The 27,977-nt window shown below is 51.7% G+C and overlaps 1 protein-coding gene across 3 annotated transcripts; it reads right to left on the bottom strand.

The window, feature by feature from the left end:
* Positions 1-583: 583 nt before the first annotated feature.
* Positions 584-27,977, bottom strand: CSF2RB (colony stimulating factor 2 receptor subunit beta). Of its 3 annotated transcripts, none has more exons than XM_024240225.3 (14): positions 27,156-27,977; positions 18,609-18,856; positions 17,527-17,650; positions 14,745-14,935; positions 11,381-11,538; positions 11,133-11,301; positions 10,434-10,569; positions 10,114-10,271; positions 8,038-8,177; positions 6,980-7,142; positions 5,533-5,623; positions 5,287-5,344; positions 4,336-4,439; positions 584-3,617 (listed from the first exon to the last, which is right to left on the bottom strand). In XM_024240225.3, exons 2-14 carry the CDS (start codon positions 18,682-18,684, stop codon positions 2,507-2,509), a joined length of 2,679 nt encoding a protein of 892 aa, XP_024095993.3. In that variant the 5' UTR covers positions 18,685-18,856; positions 27,156-27,977; the 3' UTR covers positions 584-2,506. The 3 variants fall into 3 exon arrangements, with proteins under 3 accessions (XP_024095993.3, XP_054399349.2, XP_063579115.1); XM_054543374.2 differs by lacking the exon at positions 27,156-27,977 and adding an exon at positions 19,061-19,184; XM_063723045.1 differs by lacking the exons at positions 18,609-18,856; positions 27,156-27,977 and adding an exon at positions 18,164-18,274.

The following is a 27,977-nucleotide window of genomic DNA, read 5'->3' as shown; positions in this document are numbered from 1 at the left end:
CTCTTAGAGTCAGGCTGGCAACTTTGATATGCAAATGCAGACCATTAGAAACTGGGTCCACCCAAACATGGGGATTCCCGCCATCTTTTCCTTGTCCCCACGTTTGCCTGGCAATATGGGTGCCCCCACATAGTCCCACCTGTGTAGAACATCATGGCGCCCTGCATTTGCATATTAAAATGCTAGGGTGAAAGGGCCAGGTTTTTCAGGGGTTACATGAATGACATTCCTGGTCAAACCAATCCCCTGAGCCCTATGCAAATCAGATACTGCCTTCTATAGCCTCCTCATATAACTGGCTGATTTCTGTGGCACTCAGAGTTTCCTCTCTCAGCTTTGGATCCCCCCTCCCTCTGTCTCTGTACAGGTGAGCTTCTAACTTCTTTCTTGCCTGTTAAATTCCCCACTCCTTAAAACCACTCCATGTGTTTCCATGTCGTTTTATTTAAATCAGTACAAGACTAAGGACCCTGGTGTTCCTCCAGTCACTGGAGCTGTATCACTTACAATAGCAATTGAGGTTTCAAAGAGCAACCCCTTCCTCCAACTACACCAACATTCACACACAAATTCAGGGTTTCACTTTGTTTTATGTTACAAATATTTTATTGCAATTTTTTCCCTTTAACAATGTCTGGATATTTTGGAATTAATATCTCGGACTTCTTTCTAATCCACATTGGTTCATCTTGTTCATTATGAACAGAGGATTCTATTTTACAATGTACTAAAATGTTGTTATGAATTTCAGGACCATTGAACATTCAAGTTGTTTATCATTTTCTTTGACCACCAACATTGCTGTAATGAACAGGGATTTGAGAGCAAAAGTAACGAGAACACTTGCCTAACCACTTATGAAAACATATCATAAAAGTAGAACAATCAAAATGGTGGATGCCATAAGAGAGCAAGGTAACAAAATAGGAAGCCTGGGGACCGATAAAGTATGTATACGAGGATTTCCTATATCACAAAAGTAACACTTCAGATACATGGAAAAAGAATTTCAATACCAAAAGGCACCTCCGTCTCACATCCATACATTCAAAAAATAATTAAAATTTTACATGAAAAGTTGGAAACACAAAATGAACTAGAAAAACAATATATAAATTAGGACAAACGCTGCTTTGCAATGGGAGGACCTTTGTAAATCTGACAGTAAAAGTGAAGAAGGAGTTTACTAGGGATCTGTTTGACATTACAGAAGCATTCACATTCATACACCATAAAACCGCATATAAAACATCATAAGACAAATTACAGATTTGGGGAAAAACACTCCACCATCCGTGAAAGACTGTATGTCAATAGTCAAAAAAAATCAGAAAATGATAGCACCCAACAGAAGAAAGACCTTAATGGGCGTGGCCCAGTTAAAAAATACCAATCGATGCCTGAGATACCTATAAAAATATGTGCAAACTGGATAACTAAAATAATGCAAATTAAAGCAATTTAATGCCATTATTTTTCCTGTATTTGGAAGGCAAAGATTTAAAAGAACCATAATCCTTGGTGCAGGCCCTGGCATAGACCAGCAGTCCCTCATCTGTGGCCGGTGGGAGTGAGAGTTGCCTGGTCTATCCGGAAGAGTGGCCACCCGGGCCATTTGGACCAAAGGCCCTAAAGCATATATGCCTTTGGGGCATTTTCCTTTGTTTGGCAGTTTCCCCTGACTTTTCTGCAGTAGACATGGGTTCTGGACTCCTCTCCTGATGTTCCCCAGGTCCCACCAGCCTGCCCATCACTTGGGCCGTTAACTTCTCTTCATGACATGGGGTCTCGAAGGACTGGAGGTCCCGCAGACATCACTGAGACAACTAGCAGGGCTCCCCAGAAACTCCTAGTCTCTCATGTGCGTCCCTTGCACCACCACCCCCCCCATTACCATGCCCATTTCTCGGAGTGACAATCGAGGCTAGTCTGAATTCCCTGAGCCTCACTGAGCGTGCCCAGTCCTGTGCCACTCTTCCAAGCCCTAACCCCCATGGGTGCCCACCTGGTGCCTCCCACCTCTGCACCCAGATGGGAATCATGTCATGTGCATCAGCGCCTGCCAGGGACAGGCAGCCCACACAAGTCCTAAACACAACCAGATGCGTCTCAGTCTGACAAGGCTCAGCTCAGACCTCAGCCCCACTCTCATAATAAATCAGCGGAAAAAGAAGGAAGAAAAATGGCAAAAGCAAGGAAACCTGATTAAAAAAATGAGGCGGAGATGGAATGAGTATGTCTAGAAAGTTCTAATAATTCAGAACCTACAAATAAATTAACCTGACAGGAAAAATGTGTGCATGTACGTGTGTGTGTGTGTGTGAGCGTGGGGAGAGAAGTGACTTGCTGAAAGTCAAGGGGGCCGGAGCAAGGCTACCCCCTTTCCCAGGCCTCTAGCTACCTTGACAGGAGGCCGCCCCTTGGCTTTGCAGAAATGACTGAGGAAGGTCAGGCGGGAGGGAAGGCAAGCCCTCTCTATCCCCTTGCCTGTCTAGGTCTTGGGGTCTCAACACACCTCCCCAGGCTTGTTGACCTCCCAAGGGGGCAGAGAGAGGTAGTCCTGCTGCTTCAGGGCTTTGAAGAGCTGAATGACGGGCACCTGGGGCACAGCCTGGCCTGGGGGCTTCTTGACTTGAAAAGCTTGGTCTAGGTCCCTGATCTCAGGACAGGGTCCTGGGGAAGAAGGTTTACTCCGGAGTGAGAGAGGGCCGGGCCCCAGGCCGGGGAGGAAGCAATAGTCGCCCACTTGCTGCAGGACAAGGAGGCCCTCGGGCTGTGGGGATGTTGGGGACACACCTGCCCGGCGTTCCCCTGGGTTCAGGACAGGGCTTCTGGCCTCAGGGGGGACAGGATTGTTCCTTGGGGACCTGGGGGACTGGCCCTCAATTGGAGGGAGCTCCACATAGCCCTCAAACCCTGACTTCACAGGGCCTGGGGCTCCAGGGGGTCCACTGGCCAGCCCAGGACATAAGCTGGGGGTCTGGTCTGAGGGGAGGCCCAGAGAGGGAACTAGGGAGACAGACGAGGCCCCTGAGTGTGGGGTGAATACCAGGTCTGCAGAGGAGACATAACCAGAGGCCGCTCCAGGGTCCTCGGTGGGTATAGCCACAGGGCTGTCCTTTTGGTCCTGTCCTCCCACCCTTGGCCCAAGAGCAGGAGGGGCAGGGCCTCCCCCAGACTCCAGGGAGGGGCTCCCTGCAGCCCCCTGGCTCGGCCTCCTCTCCACTTCCACGGCCTGGCCCGGTCCCATCGCCTGGGCCAGAGGGACCAGTTGCACCTGCCCCCCAGCAGGCAGACACATGTACTCCAGGGACCCTGGAGGTGGGGACTTCTGGCTCCCACCCTCCTGTGGGGGCTCCGGCTGGCCCAGGATGTCAGGCAGGGAGTGGCTGTGGGGTGGCCCCAGGTAGGGCCCATTGAAGTCAAAGCTGGAAACCTGTTTCTCAGGTGTGTGGGAGGGGGCAGGTGGGCCTGGCTGGGGGCTGGGGGGCTGCTCTGTGGGCAGATCTGAGGCAGCTGGAGTCGTGTCAGGCCCAGATGGTGGATCACAGACATGCTTGGGATCCTCTATGGTGAGAGGTGACACCTCGCTGTCCTCAAATCCTACAGGGAACACCCTGTGGGAAGAACATGGGCAGAAGAGTTGGGACAACCCCGGGCAGATGATTCGGCTCAGGCACGAGGGTCTTAGTGGGGTGGAGATGGTTCTCTGGAAGCCCTGATGTCCCCCAGAGCTCACAGAGAGAACCTGAACGGGACAGGTTTGAGGGAGCAGGGGCCCCAGAGAAGGACATGGGACATGGATTCAGTCTCTCTGTAGCTCAGGAGCTCCATCCTCCATGCTGAGCTCAAGGTCTTCCTCCGCAAGGCTGGAGCCCTCTCCCTTTTGACCTTAAAGTCCAACCTCCTTCAGCACCAGGTTCATGCCCAGCCTGTGGGCACCCCTTCCATCATTCTATCAACCATGCCACCCCCTTCTCCCTGCCGAGTTGGTGGTGAGCCGCCAGCTCAGGTGCTGAGTTCCTGGGAGTCTGCAGCCCCAGCTACCCCATGAGGCCTCTGCAGTGTGACGCCTCCGAGGCAGCCAGGGGGGGAAGGCCATCTGTTTCCCTCTTTCACTTCTGGTCACTTCCCTTGTCTGGCACTTCCTAGCCTGGAAAGAGGAAGTTCTTCCTCACATCCCCACCAGGTGCCTCCTGCTTTAGTGCAAACCAGCCCTCTTGGATCCCTTCACAGTGAGCCACAGGCAGCCTCACTTGAGTCCCTGCTTTCCACAATGGAGTCAGCCCCCGGTATGATCCCCAAAGGTCAGGAGTGATCCACGAGCCCACTCACCCCTCCAGCTCAGGGAAGCGGCTGCCCCACGGCCCCTGGTGTGGGGGGCTCCCGCTGGTGAAGGCCGACATGCTGCCTGGGGGCCAAATCTCTGCGCTCCCATTCTGCAAGAGCAGAGACATTTGGGCCGGTGGGCATCAGGAGGTCCGAGGTGGGGGCAAGGCAGAGGGTGACGGGGGTGCAGGAGGATTCAAGGAGCCCCCAGACAAGAGAAGAATCTCCACCTCTTCAGGACTGGCCACGGCCTTTTGACACCAGCAAAGTGAGGCCCAGAGAGGGGCTGGGACTTCCCCCATGTCCCTGATACCTGAGGACAGGGCCTTTTTCCTGTGATTTTTCCCTGGGGTGCCTGTCTCCATGCTCACCCCCATTTCTCCTCCACACCAGCCAAGAGACCCCTCCACAGGCAAAGCTGGCCCTGCCTGCCTGACTATAGGGCTCCCATCACCCACATGCTGGTGTCTTCCCCATGGTCATCTCAGCCTTCCAACATGGCCCCCAGCCTCCTGTCCCACCCCCTCAGCTCCTTTCCTGAAGGGTTTCTGTCTCCACCCTCAAGATGCCCTGAGCCAGAGCAACTGTTGCCACCTGGCACCACTGGGACCCTCAAAGCTCAGCCCAGGTATCTTGTCCTCGGGGAGCTCTTCTGCTTCCTGACACCCCATCCATCCTGGTTGCAGGAACCCCCTCTGTGAGCCCACCCTGTCCCAGGCATCCCCACACTCAGTTCTCTCCACTGGTCTCCATGAAGAGCTCTGCCAGGTGTGGGCATTCCAGGGAACCCCGGGAATGAATCTCCAAGTGTGGCCCCACTCCCAAAGCTCCTAAAGCCCAGTCCACCTACATCCCTACCACCCAAAGCCCACAGGAAGGGAAAGAGGAGGTGGGGGCAGAGACAAGAGCGGTGGGAACAGAGAAGCCCCCACTCCGCCTCTTGCAGCCAGTTCCTACCTGGAACAGGTGGCTCTTGCTGGGGTTGGGGATCTTCTCCTCCCACTTTCTGCGCAGCCTGGAAGACACCAGGGAGGTGACAGCCATCAGAGACCTCAGGGCCAGCTGCTCCCATGCTCATTCCCAGAGGGGAAACTGAGGCCCAGGAAACGAGTGGCAGAGCAGGGCCTGGAGGGAGCTGGGTGGGATTCCCTGGTGCCCTCTGGGGTCTTGGCTACCACCTCCAGCCCCACAGAGTCCCCTCACCTGTACCCGTAGATGCCACAGAAGCGGAGGGCCAGGAGCACAGCGATGGTGAGGAAGATCACGACGAGGGCCAGCACCCACAGAGGAAGCACTTCCAGCAGCCAGGGAGAAAGAGGCATGTCAGCATCTGGGCGGGAAATCGACCTCAGGGCAGGGAGTGGGGTTGGTGCAGTATTCCCTAAGACCCTGCTCTGTGCAGGCCCAGGACTCTGGAACTTACTGCCTTGGGGGATTAGGGGAGAGAGGCCAGATCCATACTGAGAAGGGCATTGGTCTGAACCCCCACAGTGTTCAAAGTGCTGGGAGGACACAGGAGGGTCAGACGCTTTCCAGGATCTATAGCACAGGAGGTGCTACAGGGAGGGCAAGAACCACAGTTCATCGCAATCACAGAGGTCTTCCTGAAGGAGGTGGCATATTAGCTGGGCCTCCAGTAATAGGAAGGATTAGAGGTGGAGATGGGGAAAGGCATGCTGGCAGAGGCACCAGCAGGAGCAAAGGCCCCTCCAGAGGCTCCTAATCCCTCCTGCTGCCCAGCCCTGAGCTCCCAGGCCAGGTTCCTCCAGGACTCCCCTCTTCCTCCTCTCTTGGGCCCATTGGTCCGGCCTCCTTTCTACCTGTTCGTGGCCCTCTCCCTGGGCCTCTGCTGCTACCAAGCCTGGCTGTGGACTTGGGTTGCTCCCAATATCTCCTGTATCCTTACTCTTTCTGAAACCACCCCTTGGACTTGTCTTGTTCTACGGGAGTCCCCTCGTGGTCACTATGGTGAAAGGTGAGGGGTGAGTGCACACAGCAAGTGCAGGGAGGGGGGAAGATGAAGGAATCACAGCAAAACCTTCCAATCCAAGGACCCAGTCTGCGGCTCTAGATTTCCTTGCTCCCATGGTAACAGGAAACTCGGGCTGAGCAACCACAAAAACTTGGTAGTCCCAAAAGCTAAGAAACCAAGGGCCATATTAACAGAAGCCTAAGTCCCAGTTTAAAGGAGGAGCGATCATGAGACCTGCTCTCCTCTGCTCCCTCAAGTCCTCACTTGCAGTCTGTATTGAACACCAGGTATCACTTTCCAATGACTAGTGGTCCAAGGGAGGGAAGGAGGCCTGAGTGGGGTGGGGTCTGGAGCCCCACATCTCTGTGCCCACAGAGAGATGTGGCATCCTCTGCCCGGCTGTGCCGTCTCATGAAGAGTGGGTGGAGAACTTCTGACTCCATGCCCAGTTTCTGCCTGCTTTACCCTTTGCCTATTTCAACTTGCGGGTCTGATGACCAGGTGGGAGGTGCTGTCTGCAAAGGCCTTCCCTTTGTCTTTGGCCACCATCTAATTGGGGAGACGGCTCACCTACAAGTTGTTGCAGGCCTGCTATGGCTGCTGCATTGGGGATTTTCTGGCAGTGAGAAACTATGAGCTGGTCCTGGCCAGAAGCTCTGGACTCCCGCCTTCACCTACCCGACTCAGTGTCCCAGGAGCACGCCTCACTCCACTCGCTCCAGATCCCGTTGTAGCCGGTGCGGGAGGTCCTGACCCTCACCCTGGCCCAGTACCTGGTGGAGGGCTCCAGGGCTGGCAGGGCCATGCTGTGGGCATTCCGGAGGGTCTCAGTCTTGCTGTCCTGTGGGTTGGCCCTGAGGGTGAGGCCTGGCCCAGTGCCCGTGGGAGCGGCTGCAAATCCCTCCCACCCGAACCCTCGGCTTCGCTGGCTCCCAGCTCCTGCCATACCCCAGGCCTGCTGCGGCTTCTCTCTCATCTCAGCACTTCGGATGGCACCGGAGATTCCCCCTCTCAGTGCAGCCCCTGACATTGACAACACTGAGGCCCGGAACCCTGAAGCCACCTGTCCCACCCTATTTTGAGCCTTCTCAGCTCCCAGCCCTTCTGCGGCCGCTGGCACCCACACTGTGGCCTTTTCAGGAATGCAGTGCAGGCTGACTGGACTCTGGACCCTGAGAATGGGGGTTCAGGACCCCAGGGCCCACTCCTGGCTCCACCACTGGCCCACCTCCCTCCTAGCCTCAGTTGCCCCATTTCTAGCCTGAAGGTGTGGGGTTGGTTCTGTGGTTTCTATTCTGGGCTCTGTGGAGGCAGGGGAGTGAGCCCTGGTCTGGGCGCACCCCCGACTCATTAGAAGCAGCTCTGTCTGAGCCTCCATGTGTGTCCAGACGAGATTCCTCTGAGGAAATAACTCCAAACTTTCATGACTTTTGAAAACCTTCTTCCCAGTGGCCTTTCAACCCCTCCCTGCCCAGAGGGTCCTCTGTTCCCTGGGAACTCAGGGTCAGCTGTTCATGTTGGCCAAGCCACGCCACTTTTCCAAACCTCAGTTACTTCACCAAGAGACAGGACAGTGACCTGCTGACCACACAGCCTAGTGATCACCACGTCCCAGTGGCTACCTCTCACTGGTCACCTCCCAAGGGCCCGACGCCTTGCAGGTGGAACGCCTCTGGTTGCTTTCCCCTCTCCTGAACTTCTCATTGTTTTTCCCCTCCCTGGGCAAAGGCCCCCACCTTCCACGTGGCCGTGTCTTTCCTGTACTGGATCTCAAATGTGTGGTCTATGTGTTCGTATTGCATTTTCATTGTTTCCCAGCGCAGGCTGTAGCTGTCTCCATCCTTGGTCACGTTGAGGGATGGAGGGGCCATCTGGACTGGAGGGAGGGAAAGTTTTAGGAGAGTCATCACACCCACCCTCCAATGGAACGTTCCCCGTGTCTCATGCTAGACACTGGGGCTGTCTCCACTGGCACCAGACACCAGATTCTGCCCATGGTTGGATCCTTTTCATCCCCACGTCACTATATCATGTTTTGACCTGAGTGGTATTCTCGTGGGAGATGCTGAGATACACTTGTTTTGTAGTGATGTGGCCCAATGCTTGCATTACTCCTATTTTTTTTTTTTTTTGCAGTAAGAATAAAACCACTGTTAGTTGGTTCTATTCTAGGCAACTGGCTTTTTTTTTTTTTTTTTTTTTTTTTTGAGACGGAATCTCACTCTTTTGCCCAGGCTGGAGTGCAGTGGTGTGATCTCGGCTCACTGCAACCTCTGCCTCCTGGGTTCAAGTGATTCTCCTGCCTCAGCCTCCCGAGTAGCTGGGATTACAGGCACCTGCCACCAAGCGCAGCTAATTTTTGTATTTTCAGTAGAGACGGGGTTTCACCATGTTGGCCAGGCTGGTCTTAAACTCCTGACTTCACATGATCCACATGCCTTGGCCTCCCAAAGTGCTGGGATTATAGGTGTGAGCCACTGCGCCCAGCCTGACTATGTTTTAGCCACTGTTATACATACTTTTTCTACATGAATTATTCCACTCCATTCTAACAGCCCTATATGGTGGGTACTATTAACCTTCACTTTTCACAGACAGGGAAACTGAGTCACAGAACCATTAAGTAACTTGCCCTAAGGAAAGGCAGCTAAGCAGTGGTAGAGGCAAAGATTGCAACCCCACCAGTGTGATGGGCTGTCTTGTCTGACACTCCGAGAGGTGTAGGGAGATGGCTAAAAGCCAGGACATTCACACGTTCTCATCACCAGAAAATCCCCAATACAGCGGCTGTAACAGGCCTTCAACAACATCTAGGTGAGGCCTCTCCCCAGCCAGATAGTGGCCAAAGAGAAAGGGGAAGCCCTTTGCAGACAGCACCTCCCACCTGGCCGGCAGACCCACAAGTTGAAAGAGGCAAAGGGTAAAGAAAGCAGAAACTGGGAAGGGAGTGAGAAGTTCTGAACTCTAATCTTGATCTGCCTCCTAATAGCTGTGCAACTTTAAGTAAGCCACTCAACCTCTCTGAGCTTCAGTCTACCCAAAAGAAAAAACAGAATGCTTATAACCTTGATGCCTTCACTGTATAAACATAATATGAATGCCCGTAATTTGCTGAGGTCTCTTACGTGCCAGGCATTATATGAGGCCTTTAATATATCCTGTGCATTTGAACAATCAGAATTCCTTTTTCCAGTGAGGATCCCAAGAGAGTTAATGATAAATTCAAACCCAGGTAATTAAGACAAATTGGCCTCTGCCCTTCACATATTCTAAAGACTGGATGGAAGAACTTGGTCATCACAAAACTACGTGAGAGGTTCCATTGCACTGGGGTCCTTGTTACATCACAGAAATGAGGGACGTTAACCTCCAAGGATCAACACTATTTGTACACACCACAGGCTCCAGTTGAAAAGTACATCATAGATCAATTACATTAAAGAGAGAATATCAGTCGATGGGGAACTTCGGATATCAGAAAGAGGAAAATCCAATGAGGAATGAAAGGGAAGGTTTTGGTGACAGGACCAGGAGGGTGTGGCTAGCAGTGGAGATTTGGAGAGCTTCAGGATGGGAGAGGGAAGCAGAAGAAAAGAACAAGAGATCAGAGGTTTTAAAGATCTGCTCCTGTTTTCGGACACTGCCATTGTGGTTTCATTGCTTCTCTGTTCACTTTTGGTCACTGGACTGCATCTCTTTGAAAGTGACAAACATGAAGACTGGGCCAGGAGGAACCCTGAACTGATTCGGGTTACACAATGAGGGTGTGCTAGTCCCAGACCATCCCCACAGCGGGCTAGAAGCAAACTCACTGTTCACTGAGCTCTTTATGTGTTTCTCTGCTCTCCTTGGCTGAACAGAGACGATGTACTGGCCGTGGGTCGTGGGGTCGGGCACGGGAATCTGGCAGTGGTGCCTGGTGTGGAGGCTGCCGAGCCCCTCCCTCAGCACTGGGGAGCACTCTTCCTCCCTGAGAAGCACAGCAGAGATGAGGGCAGGGAGAGGGAGGGCACACGGGAGGGAGGAGAGCTTGGGGTGGGCTGTGGCTTCTGCTGGAGCCCCAGGGACAGGAGGAAGCTTGGAGAGAGCAAGGCCAAGAAGAGGGGAGGGGATGGAGAAAAAAGATGCTCACCCTGCATCTGGGCTGGGCTTGTAGAAGAGGCCAAAGGAGACAGAGCTGGCCACCTCCTTCCTCACCTCCCAGGAGCAGCTGAGGACGGTGGCCCCGTCAAAGAAGCACTGCAGGTTCTGGGGCTGGGCCTCGTCCCCTGGGATGGAGACAGGTCCTCATGTACTCCCTCCTTCATCCCTCCCATAGCTCTCAGTGGGTGCCCACCGTGTGATTCATCACACAGAGGTCACGAGCTCTGGGGCCAAAAGACCAGGGCTGAAACTTCAGCCTGAACCTGCCAGCTGTGTGTCCAACAGCTCCGAGAGAGAGAGAGTTCTGTGCACCTGCACACCCTCCTGGGAGAATGGAAATAGTATCTAAGTTTCAGTGTTTGGGGATTGAACAGAAAAATGTGGGTATGCCCTGAGCATCCTGTAGCCTCCATTAACACACAGCTGCTAATAGCACTATTGTTGTTATTATTGTAATTGCCATTGGCAGAGAGCGTGCAGAAAACTGGAAGCCCAAAGTGAACAGATGCAGAGTCCTACTGGTCAGTGGTCACTGTAGAGGTGGGACGGCCCAGGGACGCTATTGGAAAGATGGCAGCAGGAGATCCGGGAAGCCCCCAGGTGGAGCCCAGGAACCCTGCTGTGCCAGGAGCTCCTGATGAGCCCGCCCTCCCACCACAGGGCATTTCCTGGGCTCTGGCTCCACTACCTGGCTGGGAGTCCCAGCGAACCTCTGGGCTCCATTTGCTGGGATGTCCTGAGAGCCGAGAGCCTGGGGCCAGGCGGGTCCGTACTCGGGCCACGTAGGTGCTGCTGGGCATGAGGTGCTCTGGCCTCAGGGTGGCCTGGGAGGTGTTGGAGAGGAGGGTGGCTGCATCCTGTCAGAAGACAGTGGGTGCTGGAGGAGGGATGCCACCCATCCCTTTGGGCTGGGGCAGAGCTGGCCGTGGTTCCTACCTCCCAAGAGTCCTGAAGCCGCTTGTAGACCACCTCAAACTCCAGATCCCCCTGGGACAACCAATGGCTCTGGGGACTCCCAAGGGCCACACTCCAGGTCAGCAGGAAGTGGTCCTGGTCAGTGCTGATCTGCAGGTCCCTGGGCGCAGGAGGCTGGACTGGAGGGGAGGGAGTGAAGGGCACCTAAGGGCTGGACTGCTGGGGGGCAGTCAGGGCCTGCATGGCCTTTTGTGTGAACACAGGGGGTTCCAGGCCACCCCTGTCCCCAGCAGCTGAGGGACCTTGAGCAAGACCCATTTCCTCCGTGAGCCTCAGCCCTTCATCTGCAAAGCTAGGGTTTCAACATGAAAGCAATGGAAAGCCGTGCAGATTGCAATGCGCACGTGACCCGAACTCCATAAAAGCGCTGGCGAGGAAACTCATTGGAGCCTCCTCTGTCCTGAGGCTCCCCACTGCCCACGCCTAGGCCTGGGTGGCTCCTGCCAGCAGAGGGGCCTGCGGTTCAGAGGCCTCCCCCTCCTGCTGTCCAAGCTCCCTTCCGCCTTCCCAGGGTCCCTCCTGCTGTCAATGCCCGGGGCAAATGCCTCTGGCTCTAGGAACATCCTCGGATCTGCATCTCCAGGCAGAATACCTCATTCCTTCTCTCATTCCACCATAGCTCAGTGGAATTCCCTCCACCAGGGTCTTACCACAGCTGAGGGATTCCTCTGTTTCTGTGTCTGTTTCCCCTAAGGGGTGAGGAGACGGGGGTGGGTGGGGTTGGTTCTGACCCCCTTCCCTGTCTCCAGGCTGAGATGTGGCTTCTTAGTGAATTATGGGGCAAGGTGAATGAGTGAATGAATTAACAAATACACGTAGGCAACTTTGGGGCTTCTCATGAAATCCTTGCAGCCACAAGGCAAGCATCTATCTCCTGGGAACTCTGGGTTGTTCAAGAAAATGCAGAATGAAGACATGGCACGTGATTTCTGGTTTCTGGTGTCTGCTTGCTGAGGGATGGCTTTCAAACAAAAACATCCTCACACATAGGATATAAGTGCTCCCTGCTGGACATGGGCTATGTGGCATGCTAGAGCATGTCAGGAATCATCAACCCAGAATGGCAGACACACAGCAGGGGAACCGCCCCTCCTCACCCACAGCCAGGACAGGCGTCCCTCATGGATCACTGCACTCCCAACCCCCAAGGCTGTCATGGAGGGGGAGTTCTTCCCGGCAGAGCCCTCTCGGAAGCTGCCGCAAACTGCACAGACTGGGAGCCCCATCAGAAACCTGCTCAGCCAACTCAAGAGGTTTAGTCCACCAGCTCATTTCACAGACGGAGGAACTCATAGAGGAAGTAAAATGTCCAAGGTCTCCAAACATGGAGCCTCAGAGCAGATCAGATGCATGCCTGTCACCTGCTCAGTACCTCCCAGCTTCCTTGATTCATTGCAAATCTTCATTAGGCTGGACCCTACCTCGCTACTCAACACAGGCTCCAGGAGGCCAAGGGCCACACTTCTCTCCCTATATCTAAGTTGTCTCCATCGCCCTAGAAACCTTCCTGGTTTCCAGGCTGCAAGCTCCAAGGGCAGGGTTGCTGGCTGGTTTGTTGACTGCTTTGTTGGCATATGCAGGCGCTCAAGGAAAGAAGGTTGAATGAATGAATTGTGTGTATATCTGAACTATGATTTGCATGCCCTCATGTCCCCATCTCCTAGCCAGTTGTGTCCTCATCATTTCTAGGAATGAGTGCTTTAGGCCACATCCTGAACTTCAACTTCTTTCCCAACTCCTGCTCCTCCAATCTACCCTGTAAGTCCCCTGTCCCCAGCACTCTCCCATCCACATCTGATCATGTCATTTCCCCTCAGTGCTCTCCATGCCTAGAGGGTCCCCCCTACCTGAGACTGCAGGAGACAGAAGCCTCTCCAGGACCAGGTCCCTGCCTGTGTCTCCTGCTTCTTCCCACCGCTGTCCAGACCTTGAAGCTGATGCTCCCTGGACACAATGGTGAGCAGGTTCCCCAGCCGCCCATGACCTTCTGATCCCCCAGCCTCTGCACAGCTGTTACCCTGCCAGAGAGGCTCTTCCTGCCTTCCCCTCCTGTCCATCCTTCAGATCTGAGTTGCAAAGCTCTTCCCTCTGGGAAGCCTGTTCTCATCTCCCAGGGGCCCTGCCCTTTACCCCCTGCAAGAGGCACCCACCCGCCACTGTCAGTAAGTTCTCACGGTGGGCGACATACAGTGATTCCTCTCCCTCCAGCCTGGGCCCCCTGAGCTCCATTCGTGTCCATCAAACCCATGTGTGGAAACATTGCTTCTGATGGATTCCTGGTGGCCTAACTCATCCCCTCCTCTGGCAGTGGCTTTATGATGTTGTGGCAAAAAAGGGCAGGAAGCCATGGTCAGAGCCCCTTCCGTGTGACCCTTGCAAAGAGCACCAGGTGGCCCGGTGGTTAGGACCAGGGACTCAGACCATCCTGCACTGGATCTCAGCTCTGCCAGCAGCAGCAGAGAGGCCTTGGACTAGTCACCTCCCTCTGTCTCCATTTCAGCAGCAGCCAAAGGCACCAGTAACAGCACCAAGCCTGCCATGGTTCTGAGACTCCAATGACAGCCTGCAGTGCCTCCTATCAGCCTGCCACCAGCATGGGTTTTTGCCACGTCAACGAAAACTTTCATAAAACGTGTCCCTTTTTAGGTTTAGCTTCATTCTAAGCAACCATTTCCTTGAATCCAGGACTTTGAAGTGCAGGTTGTATTTCTTTCTAATATAGAGGCAAATAAAACCTAACTACATAAAATGATCATCTACCCCACCCTAGACCACAGATGGCTTCATGGACCACTGTGGGATTTCGGCGCACACTGGGGCCCCTCCTCCAGGGCAGGGAGGAGACGAGCTCCCAGTCTACCGTGCAGGAAGCCCCCGGGAAGGCTGACCCATCTCTGTCATTACTGCTCAGCGGTAATGACTTCAGAGGAGGCATCTGACCTCCTGGGCCTTAAGGGCCACATCCAGGAAATGGGTTGCTTCAGAGATGAGATGAAACAACTAAGCAGACAGAGTTTTCTAACTGGCTAGGTTTCTAAGTGAGTGGTGAGAACGGTTTTCTTCAAGACAAGCCTGCAGTGCTGGAAGCCCACGGCTTAGGGGGAGGTGGTAGCAGCCAGGGGTACAGGAGAAGCCTTTGTCAGGGGCCCCTCACACAGTTCCTGCTCTGAAGTCTCCATGTAACCAGACCATACCCTCATCCCTCAAGAAACCCTCACCCAACCCCAAGCCACAGCCTTCTGCCTTGAAGACTCCCTGAACCACCCCTGGTGCCCCCCCGTCCACACAGGAAACCAAGCCCCGGGCAGGGCCCCCAGCCCCTCACCATGATGGGACAGAGTGACGGTGAGCCGGGTGCCCAGAGGCCTGTCTGGTTGGAATGAGAAGTAGTCAACGTCAGTGACGACAAAACTCTGGCAGGGAATGACACATCTCCTGGGCACGCAGCGGGGATGGGGGCAGGCTGACCAGGGCATGTCATCACTGAGGTCACAGGACACCGGCTCCAGAAGGTCCCTGTTGGGAGAGGACCCTGTTATCCCAGGGTGTATGGGAATCACTGACTCATGAAAGGTTCATTGAGTGCTCACCACATGCCTGGCTCTGTTCAGAATCAGGGGCCAGCAGTGATAAAACACACAAAAATCCTGCCCACGGAGCTGCCATCCTGGGAGAAGGGGACCTGCATGGAACAAAGTGTGTAGCGTGTGCAGTGGAGAGAACTTCATGTGGAAAAATAAAGCAAGAAGCAGGTGAGGAGGGAGGAAGGGCTGGGCTGGGGAGGCAATTTGAAATATGGGACAAGCAGGCTTCTCTAAGGAGGTGACCTGGGGGCAGAATGTTAAAGGCATTGAGGGAGGGATTGTGCAAATTGTGAGGATTTCAGGAAATGGGAACAGCACATGCAAAGGCCCTGAGGCAGGCAGAGTTTGGTGTGCTGCGTGGCTTGGCCTAAAACCAATGCGCAAGGAGTAGAGCGTGTGACAGGGAGGTCTAGGAGACCCATCCATTAACGTGATGGGATTGGATCTCACTGCGAGTGAGTGGGAAACAGTTATGAGCAAAGGTGTTGTAGATTTCGATGAATGCTTTGAAAGGATTCCTGAGGGTCCTCGGTTATGAATAGACTGAGGTGGGAATGTGGCAATGTCGGAAGCAGGGAGCCCTGTTAGGAGGCTTCTGGAATATCCAGGTGACAGGAAGTGGTGTGCACCAGGGTGGTCAGGCTGGCGTGGGTGAGATTCGTGTTCTGCTTGAGATAAGGTTGGCAGCATTTGCTGGTGGAGGGATGTAGCAGTCAGGAAGGAATGGTGGCAAAAGAGACTTAAAAACAAAACAAAACAAAATCCTCCCTGTTGTTTAGCTTGAGCCACTAGGAGCTCCCATTTAGAAAGGGAGATGGGGAAGATGGAGGCAGCAGCGCAGCTCGGGTGAGAGCGAGACTTTGGTTGAGGACGTTTGGAGTCAGAGACGCCTGTTGTCTAAGTGACAGGTGGAGAGGCCAGTGCGCCTGGAGGGCTGGAGCTTAGGGGAAGTGTGGGCTTGAGGTCACCTTTGGGAGATGCCCCAGGGGCCTGAGGTGGTCTCTGCAGAGTGGATACAGCAGAGAGGAGGTCCATGGACTGGGCCTGCGCGTCTCGCCACCAGGAGGCAGCAGACAAGGAGAAAGAGGAGGGTGGGCAGGGCCCCGGGGGCACTGGGTGAGCTGTGGGCAGATCCAGGTGCAGGAGGAACTGCAGGGAGGCCGCGGTGGTCCTCCTCGTCAGGGGCTGCCCCTGGTCAAGTAAGAAGAAGGTGGAGGCCCCAGCATGAGATCCTGCTCCCCAGGACATTTGCTGACTTGGACCAGAGCAGTTTGGGTGGCCTGGTGGGGGCAGCATCCTAGAGGAGTGGGCCCAGGAGGAAATGGCCGGAAAGACACTGGACGTGGTGATGTGGACAGCCCTTTAGGGAATGCTGCTGTCAAAGGAAGCAGAGAAAGAGGGGCCGCAGGGTTGCCGGGTCAGGAGATGCCCAGGCGCTGCACTCCTGTGGGCATCTGAGAGGGGATTGGGGCAGGTTTGCAAGGCAATTGGGAAAGATCCTGGGAGAGGGCATGGTGGGTGGCACAGGGCAGAATGGGGACTTGGGGGCTGTGATGTTCCTGAGCAACAGGATGAGACGGCATCGGGTCTCAGGCCTTAGACAGAAGCCCTGGTCCAGGCCCAGGCCCCGGTGGTGGGCAGAGGGGGTGGGGAGTGTGAGTGTGGGGTGGGTGGGGAGCTTCTCCCTGGTCCCCTGTTGTGTCAGAGCAGCAGGAAGCAGGTCACAGGGAGGGACAGGATGGTCTTTGAGGAGAATGGAGAAGGTCCGACAGAGGCGCCCTGGAGAACTGAAGGCGATGGAGGGGTGAGGGTGGCAGAGCCGGCCCCACCCCCCCAACGCTGCAGTAACCTCCAATGGGTTGTCACCTGCCTCTCCGGTTCCAGCTATTTAATTATTTAATTTATGGCTGATTTAGACCCTGGCCAACACCCCAGAGCGATTCTGGTCCCCTTCCTGTGTGGCGCGTGCCCAGAAGAGCTTGGGTGGGAGAGGTGGCAGCCCACATACGGAGCGGGGGCCTGGGAGAGCGCAGAGCCCCTCCACTCCCTACCCTGTGGCCAGGGCTGGCACCTCACCTCCAGGGCCTCAGTTTTGCCATCTGCGAACTCCCAGACCAGCACCATCTCTCCCTGGTCTACTCTGGACAGGCAGGCAGTGGCACAGCTGGGGCTTCGTGGCCTGGCCCTGCCCACCTCACAGTGAGGAGGAACTAAGATAGGTCATGTGGGGCAATTGTGTTAAATTGTGATGAAACAAGAGAAGATTTTCACCACTGTCACCACCACCATAATCAACATCAGTGTAGGAGGCACTCTGCAGAAACCCCAGGTCAGACGGCAGCGCCCGGCCTGGCAGGTGCCTGGCGGAGCAGGAGCTCTTGGAGGGCCTCCCTCCTCCTCTGTCCTCTGTCCACTCCCACCCCGAGGCTGACCTGACAGGTCCCTCTCTACACTGCCACCCCATGCCAGGCACAGGGGACGTCGTAGCCCCTGCCCGTGGCCCCTGCACCCAGCGTCACTCACTCATTCACCCGGCGAATGAGGGTCACGTTGACGAGCCGCTGGGCATCCTGGGTGTCTGCCCACCTGCAGGTGATGTGGCTGGTGTAGTCGTTGTAGCAGCGCAGGGTCTGCAGCGGGATGGTTTCTGACGAGAGGGGTAGAAGGGGGTCACCTCTCTTTCCTGCAGGGACCCTTGTCACCATCACCCCCCAGCTGCTCTGGGATGCCCAGCTCTGGGGAGGGGTCTCCCAGGTCCCTGCAGAGGCACCAGGTGGCCAGGCACATGTACATGTGTTCATGTCTGCCGGGGTGGGCTCCTGGTGGTGGACCCTCCTCTCCTGACAGAAGCACGATATTCTGTTGGTTCTCAGCACGCTTTCTGGGCCTCTGCAGTGTGCTGTTCCTGGGCACAGTCCCCTCCCCCACCCCAGGACAGGGACACGCATCAAGCACAGGCCTGGCCCCTGGACCGACTGTGCAGCCTGGGAGGGGGCACACACTCAGCCCTGGGATGCAGTGTGGCAGAGTTCTACCCTGCACCCTCCCCCCTGCTCTCTAGTCCCCAGCCTCAGGAGCCTGGTATTTGTTAAGGGGACTGTGGTCCCAGCATTGTCACAGAAGCCAGGTCTCTGGAAGCCCTTGGGAGGGGCCATTTCACCTCAAGAGCCCAGGAGCATCCCAGCACGGCCTTCAGGCACAAGGAGGGTGCTAGCAGCTGAAGCAGGGAGAGAACACCAGCCAAGGCCCTGCAGGAGCAAAGTCCCGGAGGTGGGAACCACTGAGGCGCAGAGTGTCTGCTGGGAAAGGAGGGGCGGGGAAATGGCCAGAGCAGCCATCCTGGAGCCTGGGGGCCGGGAGTGCCGCGCTGAGAAATGTGGGCAAGGAAGCCAGACATGCTCAGCTGGACTTTCCAGGACAGGATGAGCAGGAATGTGCAGGAGGAGGGAAGCGGGGGAGGCCCAGGGAAGGCCGGGGGGAGAGACAGAGGGAGAGGAGCAGGAGGAGGGCTGGCTGGTAGGATCCCGGGGATACGCTGCAGCCCTCTCCCAGGGTGCAGCAGTGAGGACAGGGACAGGGAAGTGGGTGGGAGCCACGGGACTCACCTTCTGCCCCTGCCAGGCTGCGCCCCCAGCACAGGGCCAGCAGGGCCATGGAGAGCAGCCCCTGGGCCAGCGCCATCTCCCTGGTCAGCTCTGGACAGGCAGGCACCAGCACTGGTGGGTGCTGGCCATGGGCATGGCAGGGTCCTCAGTGTCCTGAAGTCCTGTGTTCCTGCCTAGCTGGGAGCCAGGCCAGACCCATTTCACAGGCTCTTGGGACCTCTCCCTCCCGGCCTCTGCCTCCTCCAGGCCTGCAGAAGGAGATGTCAGCAGTGAGCTGCCCCTCCCCTTCCACGTGTCCCAGGGACACTGCCCGTGTTGTGGGGACAACCCAGAGAAGTGGCCCAGTCTCTGCGCCTCATGCATGACCCCTCAGTCTCCTGCGGCATGAAGGCAATGGACATGCGCTGCGTGGCCTGAGGGACTGGGTCCCCACTTGGATCACTGACACCTACCACTGCACAATGCGCTAGACAGCAGAGCAGCCGAGATGGGGGCCTAGGATTTGACTCCTACTAGGCTGCCTGTGGGCTGCTGGTCCACGGCTGTTGGATGCCACAGTGTCATCCCCTGGACATGAACACATGTACACACACGTCCTCACTTCCACAGGGCCTGTGCTCTCCCCACCCCTGCTCCTTTTACCGTCATCCCCCCACCCTCTGCTTGCCAGTTCCCTTTTCTCCTCGGAGGCCGGGGATTTCCTCCCTTTCATTTCACTGGTCTGGGAAGTACCCAAGAGAGCAGAACAGACAACTGTGGCTCCTTTTCTTCTGTTAGATTGTTGGAAGCTTCACTCAAGATGCCCACGCAAACACACACACACAAACACACGCACACACACAGGCACACACATGCACAACACACTCACAGACACACACAGATACATACATATATACACGTACGCACAAAACGTGCACACACATACCCACACGTATACACACAAACGCATACACAGACACACATATGCAGACACAGACACACACAGATACATACAATATACACACATATACACACAAACATGCACACACACATACACACAAACACACACACAGAGACACAGACACACATACACACACGAGCAACACAGATACATACATGTATATACACATATATACACATATACACACAAACATGCACACACATTCACACATATACACACAAATTCACACACAGAGGCACACACATACACAGACACACATACACACACATGCACAACACACACATATACACACTCGCATATACCATCTACACACAGACATACACACACACATACAGATACATGCACAGACACACATATGCACACACAAAATCTATCAATGGACATGCTGGCTGGAAACAAACTCTACTTGATCCCAGACTGAGAAGGAATCAGGAATCAATGTGAAGGGATGAAATTCAGTTTTAAAAAATGCTAAAATCATTGATTCACAACATAAAAATGCCTATCTAAAACCCCATTTCACACCATTCCCCAAAGAACAAATTAATTATAAATTTAAATGTAAAATGTTACATCCTATGAAAGCTGCAAACCAGAGGAGTGAATGCCTTTGAACTCTTTAAGCTTAAAAGCATAGGAGACATCACAGAGACAAAGGCTGGCAGAAGTACATAAAAGTGAAATCTTCTTTAATTTATCAACCTGACTGAACCATAAAAGCAAAGGACAGAGTGAAAACAGAAAATCTTTGCACCATTGTACTCATCCGTTAGGGCTACTGTAACAACATACCATAGATGGAGTGGCTTACTAGTAACAAAGTTTATTTCTCATAGTTCTGGAGGCTGGGAAGTTCAAAATCAAGGTGCGGGCAGATTCAATATCTGGTAAGGGCCTGATCCTCACAGTCTTCTCCCTGTAATCTCACATGGAAGAAGCAAGGGAGCTCGCTGGGGTATTTTATAGGGTGCCGCAGGCGCTACCTCCAGATATTCTCACATTGGGGATTAGGTTGCAACATGAACTTGGGGGCACTTAAACATATAGACCATAGCAACCAGAATTATGGAGGACAGGTTAGTGTCTTTTACTGTAAAAGGTTAAAACAAATCCACATCATCAAAGAGCACAAACAATATTCACATACACAGAGAGAATTCATGATAGTGGCTGACAATATTGCAGTGTTTTCCATGAGCCAGGCATTATTCAAAAGGCTTTACGGATATGAATACATCTATGTACAGGTTACCACCAGAAGCTCCACTTTGTAGATGAGAAAACAGGGGTGGGATGTTATGTAATTGGTTGTCAGTCACACAGTTGGTAAGGAACAGGTTGAGATTCCAGCCCGCAGTGGGCTGCCTCTAGGCTCTGTCCTTGACCTCTATGCCAATAGTGATTTAATTTCCCAAATGTCAAAACAGCGCACATCTATTCTGACATATGCTAACTCAGCAGACACTTCTACAGACATGCACAGATACAGCAAAAATAAAAGAGTACATTAAGACATCTAAATCAGCATCCTCAGGGAGATTTGAGAATCATAGCCATTTAAAAGAAGACACTTCTACGCAAAGAACAGAGTTGTTGGAATTTGAAGATATGAGTTCCATAATTTAAAAAAAAATCGATCAAAGGCTGGGCGAGGTGGCTCATGCCTGTAATCCCAGCACTTTGGGAGGCCAAGGCAGGCAGATCACTTGAGGTCAGGAGTTTGAGACCAGCCTGGCCAACATGGTAGAACCCCGTCTCTACTAAAAAAGGCTATATATATATATATATATATATATAGCTGGCCATGGTGGCGCACGTCTGTAATCCCAGCTATTCTGGAGGCTGAGGCAGGAGAATTGCTTGAACCTGGGAGGCGGAGGTTGCAGTGAGCTGAGACCATTGCCATGGCACTCCAGCCTGAGACTCTGTCTCAAAAAAACAAAAAACAAAACAACAACAACAATCAATAGTGGGCCAAACCACAGAATGGATACCACAAATGAAAAAGATAGATATATAAAATAGGGCAAATAGTCAAGGAGATGACAAGTCTTAGAGAAAACTTTAGACCCGGGAAAGAAATTCAAAAATTCCAGCATCCAGAAGCAGGGGGTGGAGAGAACTAAGAGCAGGTATGGCAGACAATGTCAGCTACCTAGTCTGAAAGACAGTGGAAGACCGTGTCCCTTTCCTCCTGGCAGCAGAAGCCAAGGTTTTAGCTGAGTTTATTGCTACACAGAATAAAAGGTTCTATTTCCTATTCTCCCTTGCTGCTAGGTGCAGTCAAGTGACTAAATGTGATCCAAGGAGATGAGAGTAGAAACATTGTGTATGTCTTCCAAAAAAGGCTGCTCAATGGCAGTTGACTCAGGTGGGAGGGGTTCATTTTTGTCCCTCTGTCTTTCTTCCTTCTTCCAGCCTGCAACTTGGAGGTGATAGCTGGAGCTTCAGCAGGTATTTTGGACCATGAGGTTACCTTGAGGATGGAAGTCATACGTGAAGATGATGCAACAGAAAGAGAGGAAGCTGCATTTCCACGCTCACTCTGGAGCAACCATACTAGCCTGAAACTGCTACTTCTGGGCATCTTTTATATGCTGGGAAAAAGAAACTTCTATGTCGTTAAGCCACTGTTGCTTAGGGATTTTCCATGTGCAGCCAAACAGATACAACAGCAAATGGGGAAAGCTTCACAGGGCTTTCAAGGAGACAACAGGCCACTCAATAAAGAGCAAGATTCCTTTTTAAAATATTTTTTAAAGACAGTAAGGAATCTGTATTCAAGGTGGGAGGGCCACTACAATGGGGTTTTGTAGTAGGGGACAGAGCTCAGGGTTAACTCCCAAGATTCCTTTTAATAGAGCCATATCCAGTTCTCACTGGTAAACTTTCCATCTTGCAAGAATATGAGGATAATCCTAGAAATGCTTCCAGGGTCATTTTGGCAACAAGGGTCAGATTGGCTAGAGATTTCACATGAGAGACTCTGAACTTTAAATAGATGTCTTGAAAATACCAAGGGAAAATTATGCTTAAACTTAGAATCACAAAATGCCAAGTTTTCTCTGACATTTAAAGGACACAAAAAATTTTGGATATGTAAGGACAAAGAAAGTTTTTCAGATCTTTTCTGAAAGAAATTAATGTAGGTTATATTTCAGGAAAAAAAATCCAAGAAAGGCTGAAATACTGAGGCAAAGAAACCAGTAACACTTACAGATAAGTAAAGAAGAATATTGAACTAAAACTCAGATGATTTTAACGTGGGAGTTGGCTGTGAGGCTGGGGTGGAGAGTGGAAGAGAACTGAAAACTTGCTAAAGATCTCCTCTTGTTTTGGAAGATCATATATGTGCTAAATAAACCCAAATGCTGGTAGCAAATATGGTTTCTTTAAAAAAAAATTATTATTTTTCTTGAGACAGAATCTCACTCCATCACCCAGGCTGGAGTGCAATGGCGTGATCTCGGCTCACTGAAATCTCTGCCTCCTGGGTTCAAGCGATTCTTGTGACTTAGCCTCCTGAGTAGCTGGGACTACAGGCATGCACCACCACGCCTGGCTAGTTTTTGTATCTTTAGTAGAGGCCGGGTTTCACCATGTTGGCCAGGTTGGTCTCAAACTCCTGGCCTCAAGTGATCTGCCCAGCTTGGCCTCCCAAAGTGCTGGGATTACAGGTGCGAGCCACTGCGCTGGACCCAGAAAATATAAGTTCAATACATTTTAAATCCCTAAACATGTAAAGATTAAAAATCACTAAGAATGAAGAGTAAGCATGGGGACAGGCGGATGACAGAGAAGGGGTGGGAGGGACAGAGAAAGGAAGAGAGAGAAAAGAGAAGAGAAAAACCAAACACTTTCTTACTCAAAATAAACACGCACATGAACATTCCCAAGCTTATGAAGAAATTGAATGGCAAGGATAAAAACTGGGTGGCGGGGGGGAGGAAGCAAAATACAGATTCACTCCAGACAAAAACAATTTCATAGGTGAACCTGACAAAGACTTTTAAAAGAAGAAGACATCATGGCCAAGTAGAGGGTACTCCATACATGCAAGGAGAACCCTCAAGAAACCTATTTACGATTCAAATAAACAGATGAATGGATTAAAAGGGAAAAAAGGATAAGCTGATCATGACAGACGCTCCTAAATATTTAATAATAAACAAGACATTTCTGGTTAAATGAACAAACAAACCCTGGCAAATGAAGCAGTGGAGGAAAACTGGCATCACTGAATGTCTGCCAGAAACCAAAGGCCATGACAGAGCCAAGGGGGCACGTTAGCGTCCTCCTGTCAAAGCCTCACACAGGAGGCTCTCACTATTGTCTTTACTTCCAGTGGTCAATGTCCCTCAGATAATCTCTAAATTCAATGCAATCAACATGAAAATTCCAAAAAGACATTTAATGGGCTTGGCAAACTGATTTTTATTTTTATTTTTGAGATGGAGTCTCACTCTGTTGCCCAGGCTGGAGTGCGGTGGTGTGATCTCGGCTCACTGCAAACTTTGCCTCCTGGGTTCAAGCGGTTCTCCCACTTCAGCCTCCCAAGTAGCTGGGATTACAGGTGCACACCACCAAGCCCGGCTAATTTTTTGTATTTTTAGTAGACACGGGGTTTCACCATGTCGGCCAGGCTGTCTTGAACTTCCGACTTCAAGGGATCTGCCTGCCTCAGCCTCCCAAAGTGCTGGGATTATAGGCATGAGCCACTGCACCCAGCCTTGGCAAACTGATTCTAAATTATAACAAACCAGAGATGACATACTTGCTCCATTCACTAGAAAAATAATAAGGAATGTAGTGATAGCCAAATGGAACAGAAAACAATAAAGAAAATAACGAAGTACGTATAGAAGCCTAAGGTGTAACAGGGGCACTTCAAATCATTGAAGAGAGGAGAAATCACACACTCATAATTAGCAATGTTAAGACAATTAGATGGTAATTGTTTTTAAAAGTTACTTTACACATTACTCACTTCTCTAAATTCTAGGTGGGCTAAAAATCTCAAAGTCAAAACCAAAATAGTAAAATTATTAAAACTCTTTCTGTAATCCTAGAGGTTTACAAGACACAAAACCAGAAACCATAAAGTAAAAAGAGGTTTACAAGACACCTGTGATCTTAGAGGTTTACAAGACACCAAAACCAGAAACCATAAAGTAAAAAGTAATGACAGGTTTGACTTAACAATGAAAACATTTTTATATGACATAGGACATCTTAAACATGGTAAAGAAAAAGATAAGTGATAACCTGGGAGAGTATATTTCAACATATATAAATGGATTATTAATACACATAATAAATGAGTCACTCCAAAAGTTAAGATGTAAAAGAGAAATTCAACAGGAGATGAACAAAAATTTCTCCACGTTCATCATAAATGAAATCCAAATGGCCAATCCACATATAGAAAATGTACGACTTCACCTATAATCAGGGAAAGAAAGAAATCATGCAACATTGAGAATTTCCATACATAATATTGGACAAAATTAGAAGATTGATAATTTCTCTAAAGGTAGATTGGCCCTTTTATGCACTATCTTGGGTACGCCAGCTTAGCTCAGCTACTTTGAGGCTGATTCAACAATACCTATTAAAATTTCTAATGCACAACCTCTTGCACAGCAATTCTGCATTTAGTAATTTAGGCTACAGAAACACTTTCATAGATGTGGAAAAATTAGAAACAACCTAAGTGTTGATCAACAGGAGATTAGATGAATTGTGGTGTACCCATCCTAATAAATGCCACATATTTCTTAGGGTTACTTAACGAGTTAAATCTATATGTATTATTGTAGAAATTTGGAAATATTCCACAATACAATATTAAGTGAAAAAATTAGGAATATATATATGTGTACATATATATATAGTCCCATTTCTGTAAAAAGAAAAACTACCAGCCGGACACGGTGGCTCAAGCCTGTAATCCCACCATTTTGGGAGGCTGAGACAGGCGGATCACCTGAGGTCAGGAGTTTGAGACCAGCCTGGCCAACATGGTGAAACCCTGTCTCTACTAAAAATACAAAAGCAGCCAGGTGCGGTGGCGCACGCTTGTAATCCCAGCTACTCAGGAGGCTGAGGCAGGATAATCGACTGAACCCGGGAGGCAGAGGTTGCAGTGAGCCGAGATTGCACCACCGCATTCCAGCCTGGGCGACAAGAGTAAAACTCTGTCACAAAAACAAAACAAAACAAAAAACAAACAGGAAAAGAAAAACTATATGCTTATATCATGCTTAGAAAATGTTCTGGAAGAATACATGTGGTGAAAAGAGTAAGCTATGGAACTAGGGAAAAGAAATTGCTGGGGACTTTGTCTCTTGTGTTACATAATTCTAGATTATTCTAATTTTCATGAAGGCAGGTTTCTGTGTAGTTGCTTGTTTAGCATTAAACACATTCCTTATACAACTCATGAACTATCCTGTGGTGTTGGTATATCTGTTTACTGGAACAATATAAATAAAACTGCTGGATGAGAAAAAGAGTGACCAAAAGCTAATAGGAAATGTTTACTCATTATAAAATGATTACAAAGCAGGAAAGATGACAGAAAAAAATTAGAATTGGGCTATACAAAAATATAACAGCAGGGTTTTTGAAAACTAAAAATTGCACATATGCAGCTCGTCACTAGAACCTGTCTGACAAGGTCCCAGTGAAACACCAGCCCTTTCATTCTCAGGGCCAGTACACACACCTGCACACACCCTGAAGCAGGCACCCCAGATACCCACCCACCCAGCCAACATACTTGGGTACAGAACACACACACCTGGGCCCCGACCCAAATCAGCAACCCAAATCAGCAGGGCAGAGTGTCATAACTAAAAAGACAGAGAGAGAGAGAGAGAGAGAGAGAGAGAGAGAGATTGCTGGATAGTGCCTGGTATGTCTCTGGGCAAAGGGCTGGGCTCTTTCTCAAGTTCAAAGTGAGCTTCTCAAGCCACACCACACCCAGCTCTGGGCCTCAGCTCAGCAAGGTTCCAGGTTTCACCCTCTGCCTCTTAGTCTGTCTGCACTCCTGCACCCCCAGGGATCCGCACATGCACATACACACACAGGCACACACACAAATGCACACACAGGCAAACATACGAGCACGCATTCTCTCTCTTTCTAAACCAAGATATCAGGGACTATCCATGCTCCCCATTCCACAGATGAGGAGACAGAAGCCCAGGGTGGACAGGGGGTGCTCTCACTACCACCAACATCTTAGTGACAAAGCGAAGACAGACCATAGGTGCCTGACTCCCAGGCCTGAGCTCTGTCCACCCCACTAGGCGTCCTTCCCACCAGGACCAACCAGATCCTGCTAGCGAGGCTGAGTCCTCCCCAGAGCTCTCCTACAACAGGCAGCTTGGCACCCCTGGCTGCCTCCCCACCCACTGGCTGCCCCAGGAGTCTGGGCTCAGGTCATACCAAGAGGCCAAGCCCTAACTCCTCCAAGTCCCCAGGGCACAGCTACCCACAGGACACCCCCCAGGCTCCGCCTGCCCTTTTCCATCCTGGACTCCCCACATTCCCCCCTGCTCTGACCCCACCCCTCAGCCCTGCTCCTGGACGCCGGGCCATACCTCTGTGTGGTGGGAGAGACCAGTCTCTTCTGGAGCCTCTAGGCAGAGTGAGCCTCCCACGCTTCCTATTTATGTTGATGTCATCAGGAAACAGAGAAGCAGAAAGAGGAAGCAGTGCCGGCCCAGGCCTACTTTGCTAATAGTGCACGTGACTTTTCTTACTTCCAGAAAGCCTTCTACTCCAATTTACCTTCCTATAAACTCCTAGGCCTCCTTCAAGCCTCAGCTGACGCAGGGCCTCCTCCATGCAGCCTTCCCTGACTCCTCGATGGTGATGCAGGTGGAAGTGGCTGCAATAACCATAGCTGGTTTGAGCCCGGAGCCAGACAGATCTGTGTTGGACTTTCAAGTCCACTGCTTCTTAAAGCGTGTCCTCGTGCAAATCATCTGCATGTTACTTCCCCAAGCCTCGGGACATCCATCTGTCTGTTACTTTTGCAGAAGTATCTACAAACCTGGAAGGACTGTTGAGGGAATCCAGTGAGATTCTGCACAGGAAGACCTTAGCTCAGAGCTGGCCACAGGAGAACCCCTTACAAGTGGTAGCTGGTGGCATGTTGATTTCCCCGATGTCCTATTTGCCCTGCCGCCCCACCCCACCATGTGTCATATGGTCATGCGTGTTCATGGCTGTCTTTCCTCTGACACCATCTTCAGTGCTGACTTGTGTCCGGCTTGCATTTCCCTCCCAAATACCTAGCACATGGCCTGGTACAGAGGAGACCTTTAGTGACTGTGTGCAAATGAATAGATGAATGAATGAATGAATGAATGAATGAATGGCTCCCTGAGCACAGCAGGGCCAGCAGAATTAAGGTCAGG

Source organism: Pongo abelii, chromosome 23 (assembly GCF_028885655.2).
Source record: "Pongo abelii isolate AG06213 chromosome 23, NHGRI_mPonAbe1-v2.0_pri, whole genome shotgun sequence".
Classification (NCBI taxonomy): domain Eukaryota; kingdom Metazoa; phylum Chordata; class Mammalia; order Primates; family Hominidae; genus Pongo; species Pongo abelii.
Note: the sequence above shows the minus strand (reverse complement) of the source record. Positions and strands in the feature narration are given on the sequence as shown.

Excerpts from the sequence above, each read along its gene's own strand:
- CSF2RB (XM_024240225.3), bottom strand. The coding sequence starts at position 18,684 with ATGGCGCTGGCCCAGGGGCTGCTCTCCATGGCCCTGCTGGCCCTGTGC. Across the intron at positions 8,178-10,113 it reads CATAAAGAGCTCAGTGAACA|TCCAGATGGCCCCTCCATCC; the intron begins GTGAGTTTGCTT and ends CCCTCCCTCCAG. Across the intron at positions 3,618-4,335 it reads CGCTTCCCTGAGCTGGAGGG|GGTGTTCCCTGTAGGATTTG; the intron begins GTGAGTGGGCTC and ends TTCTTCCCACAG.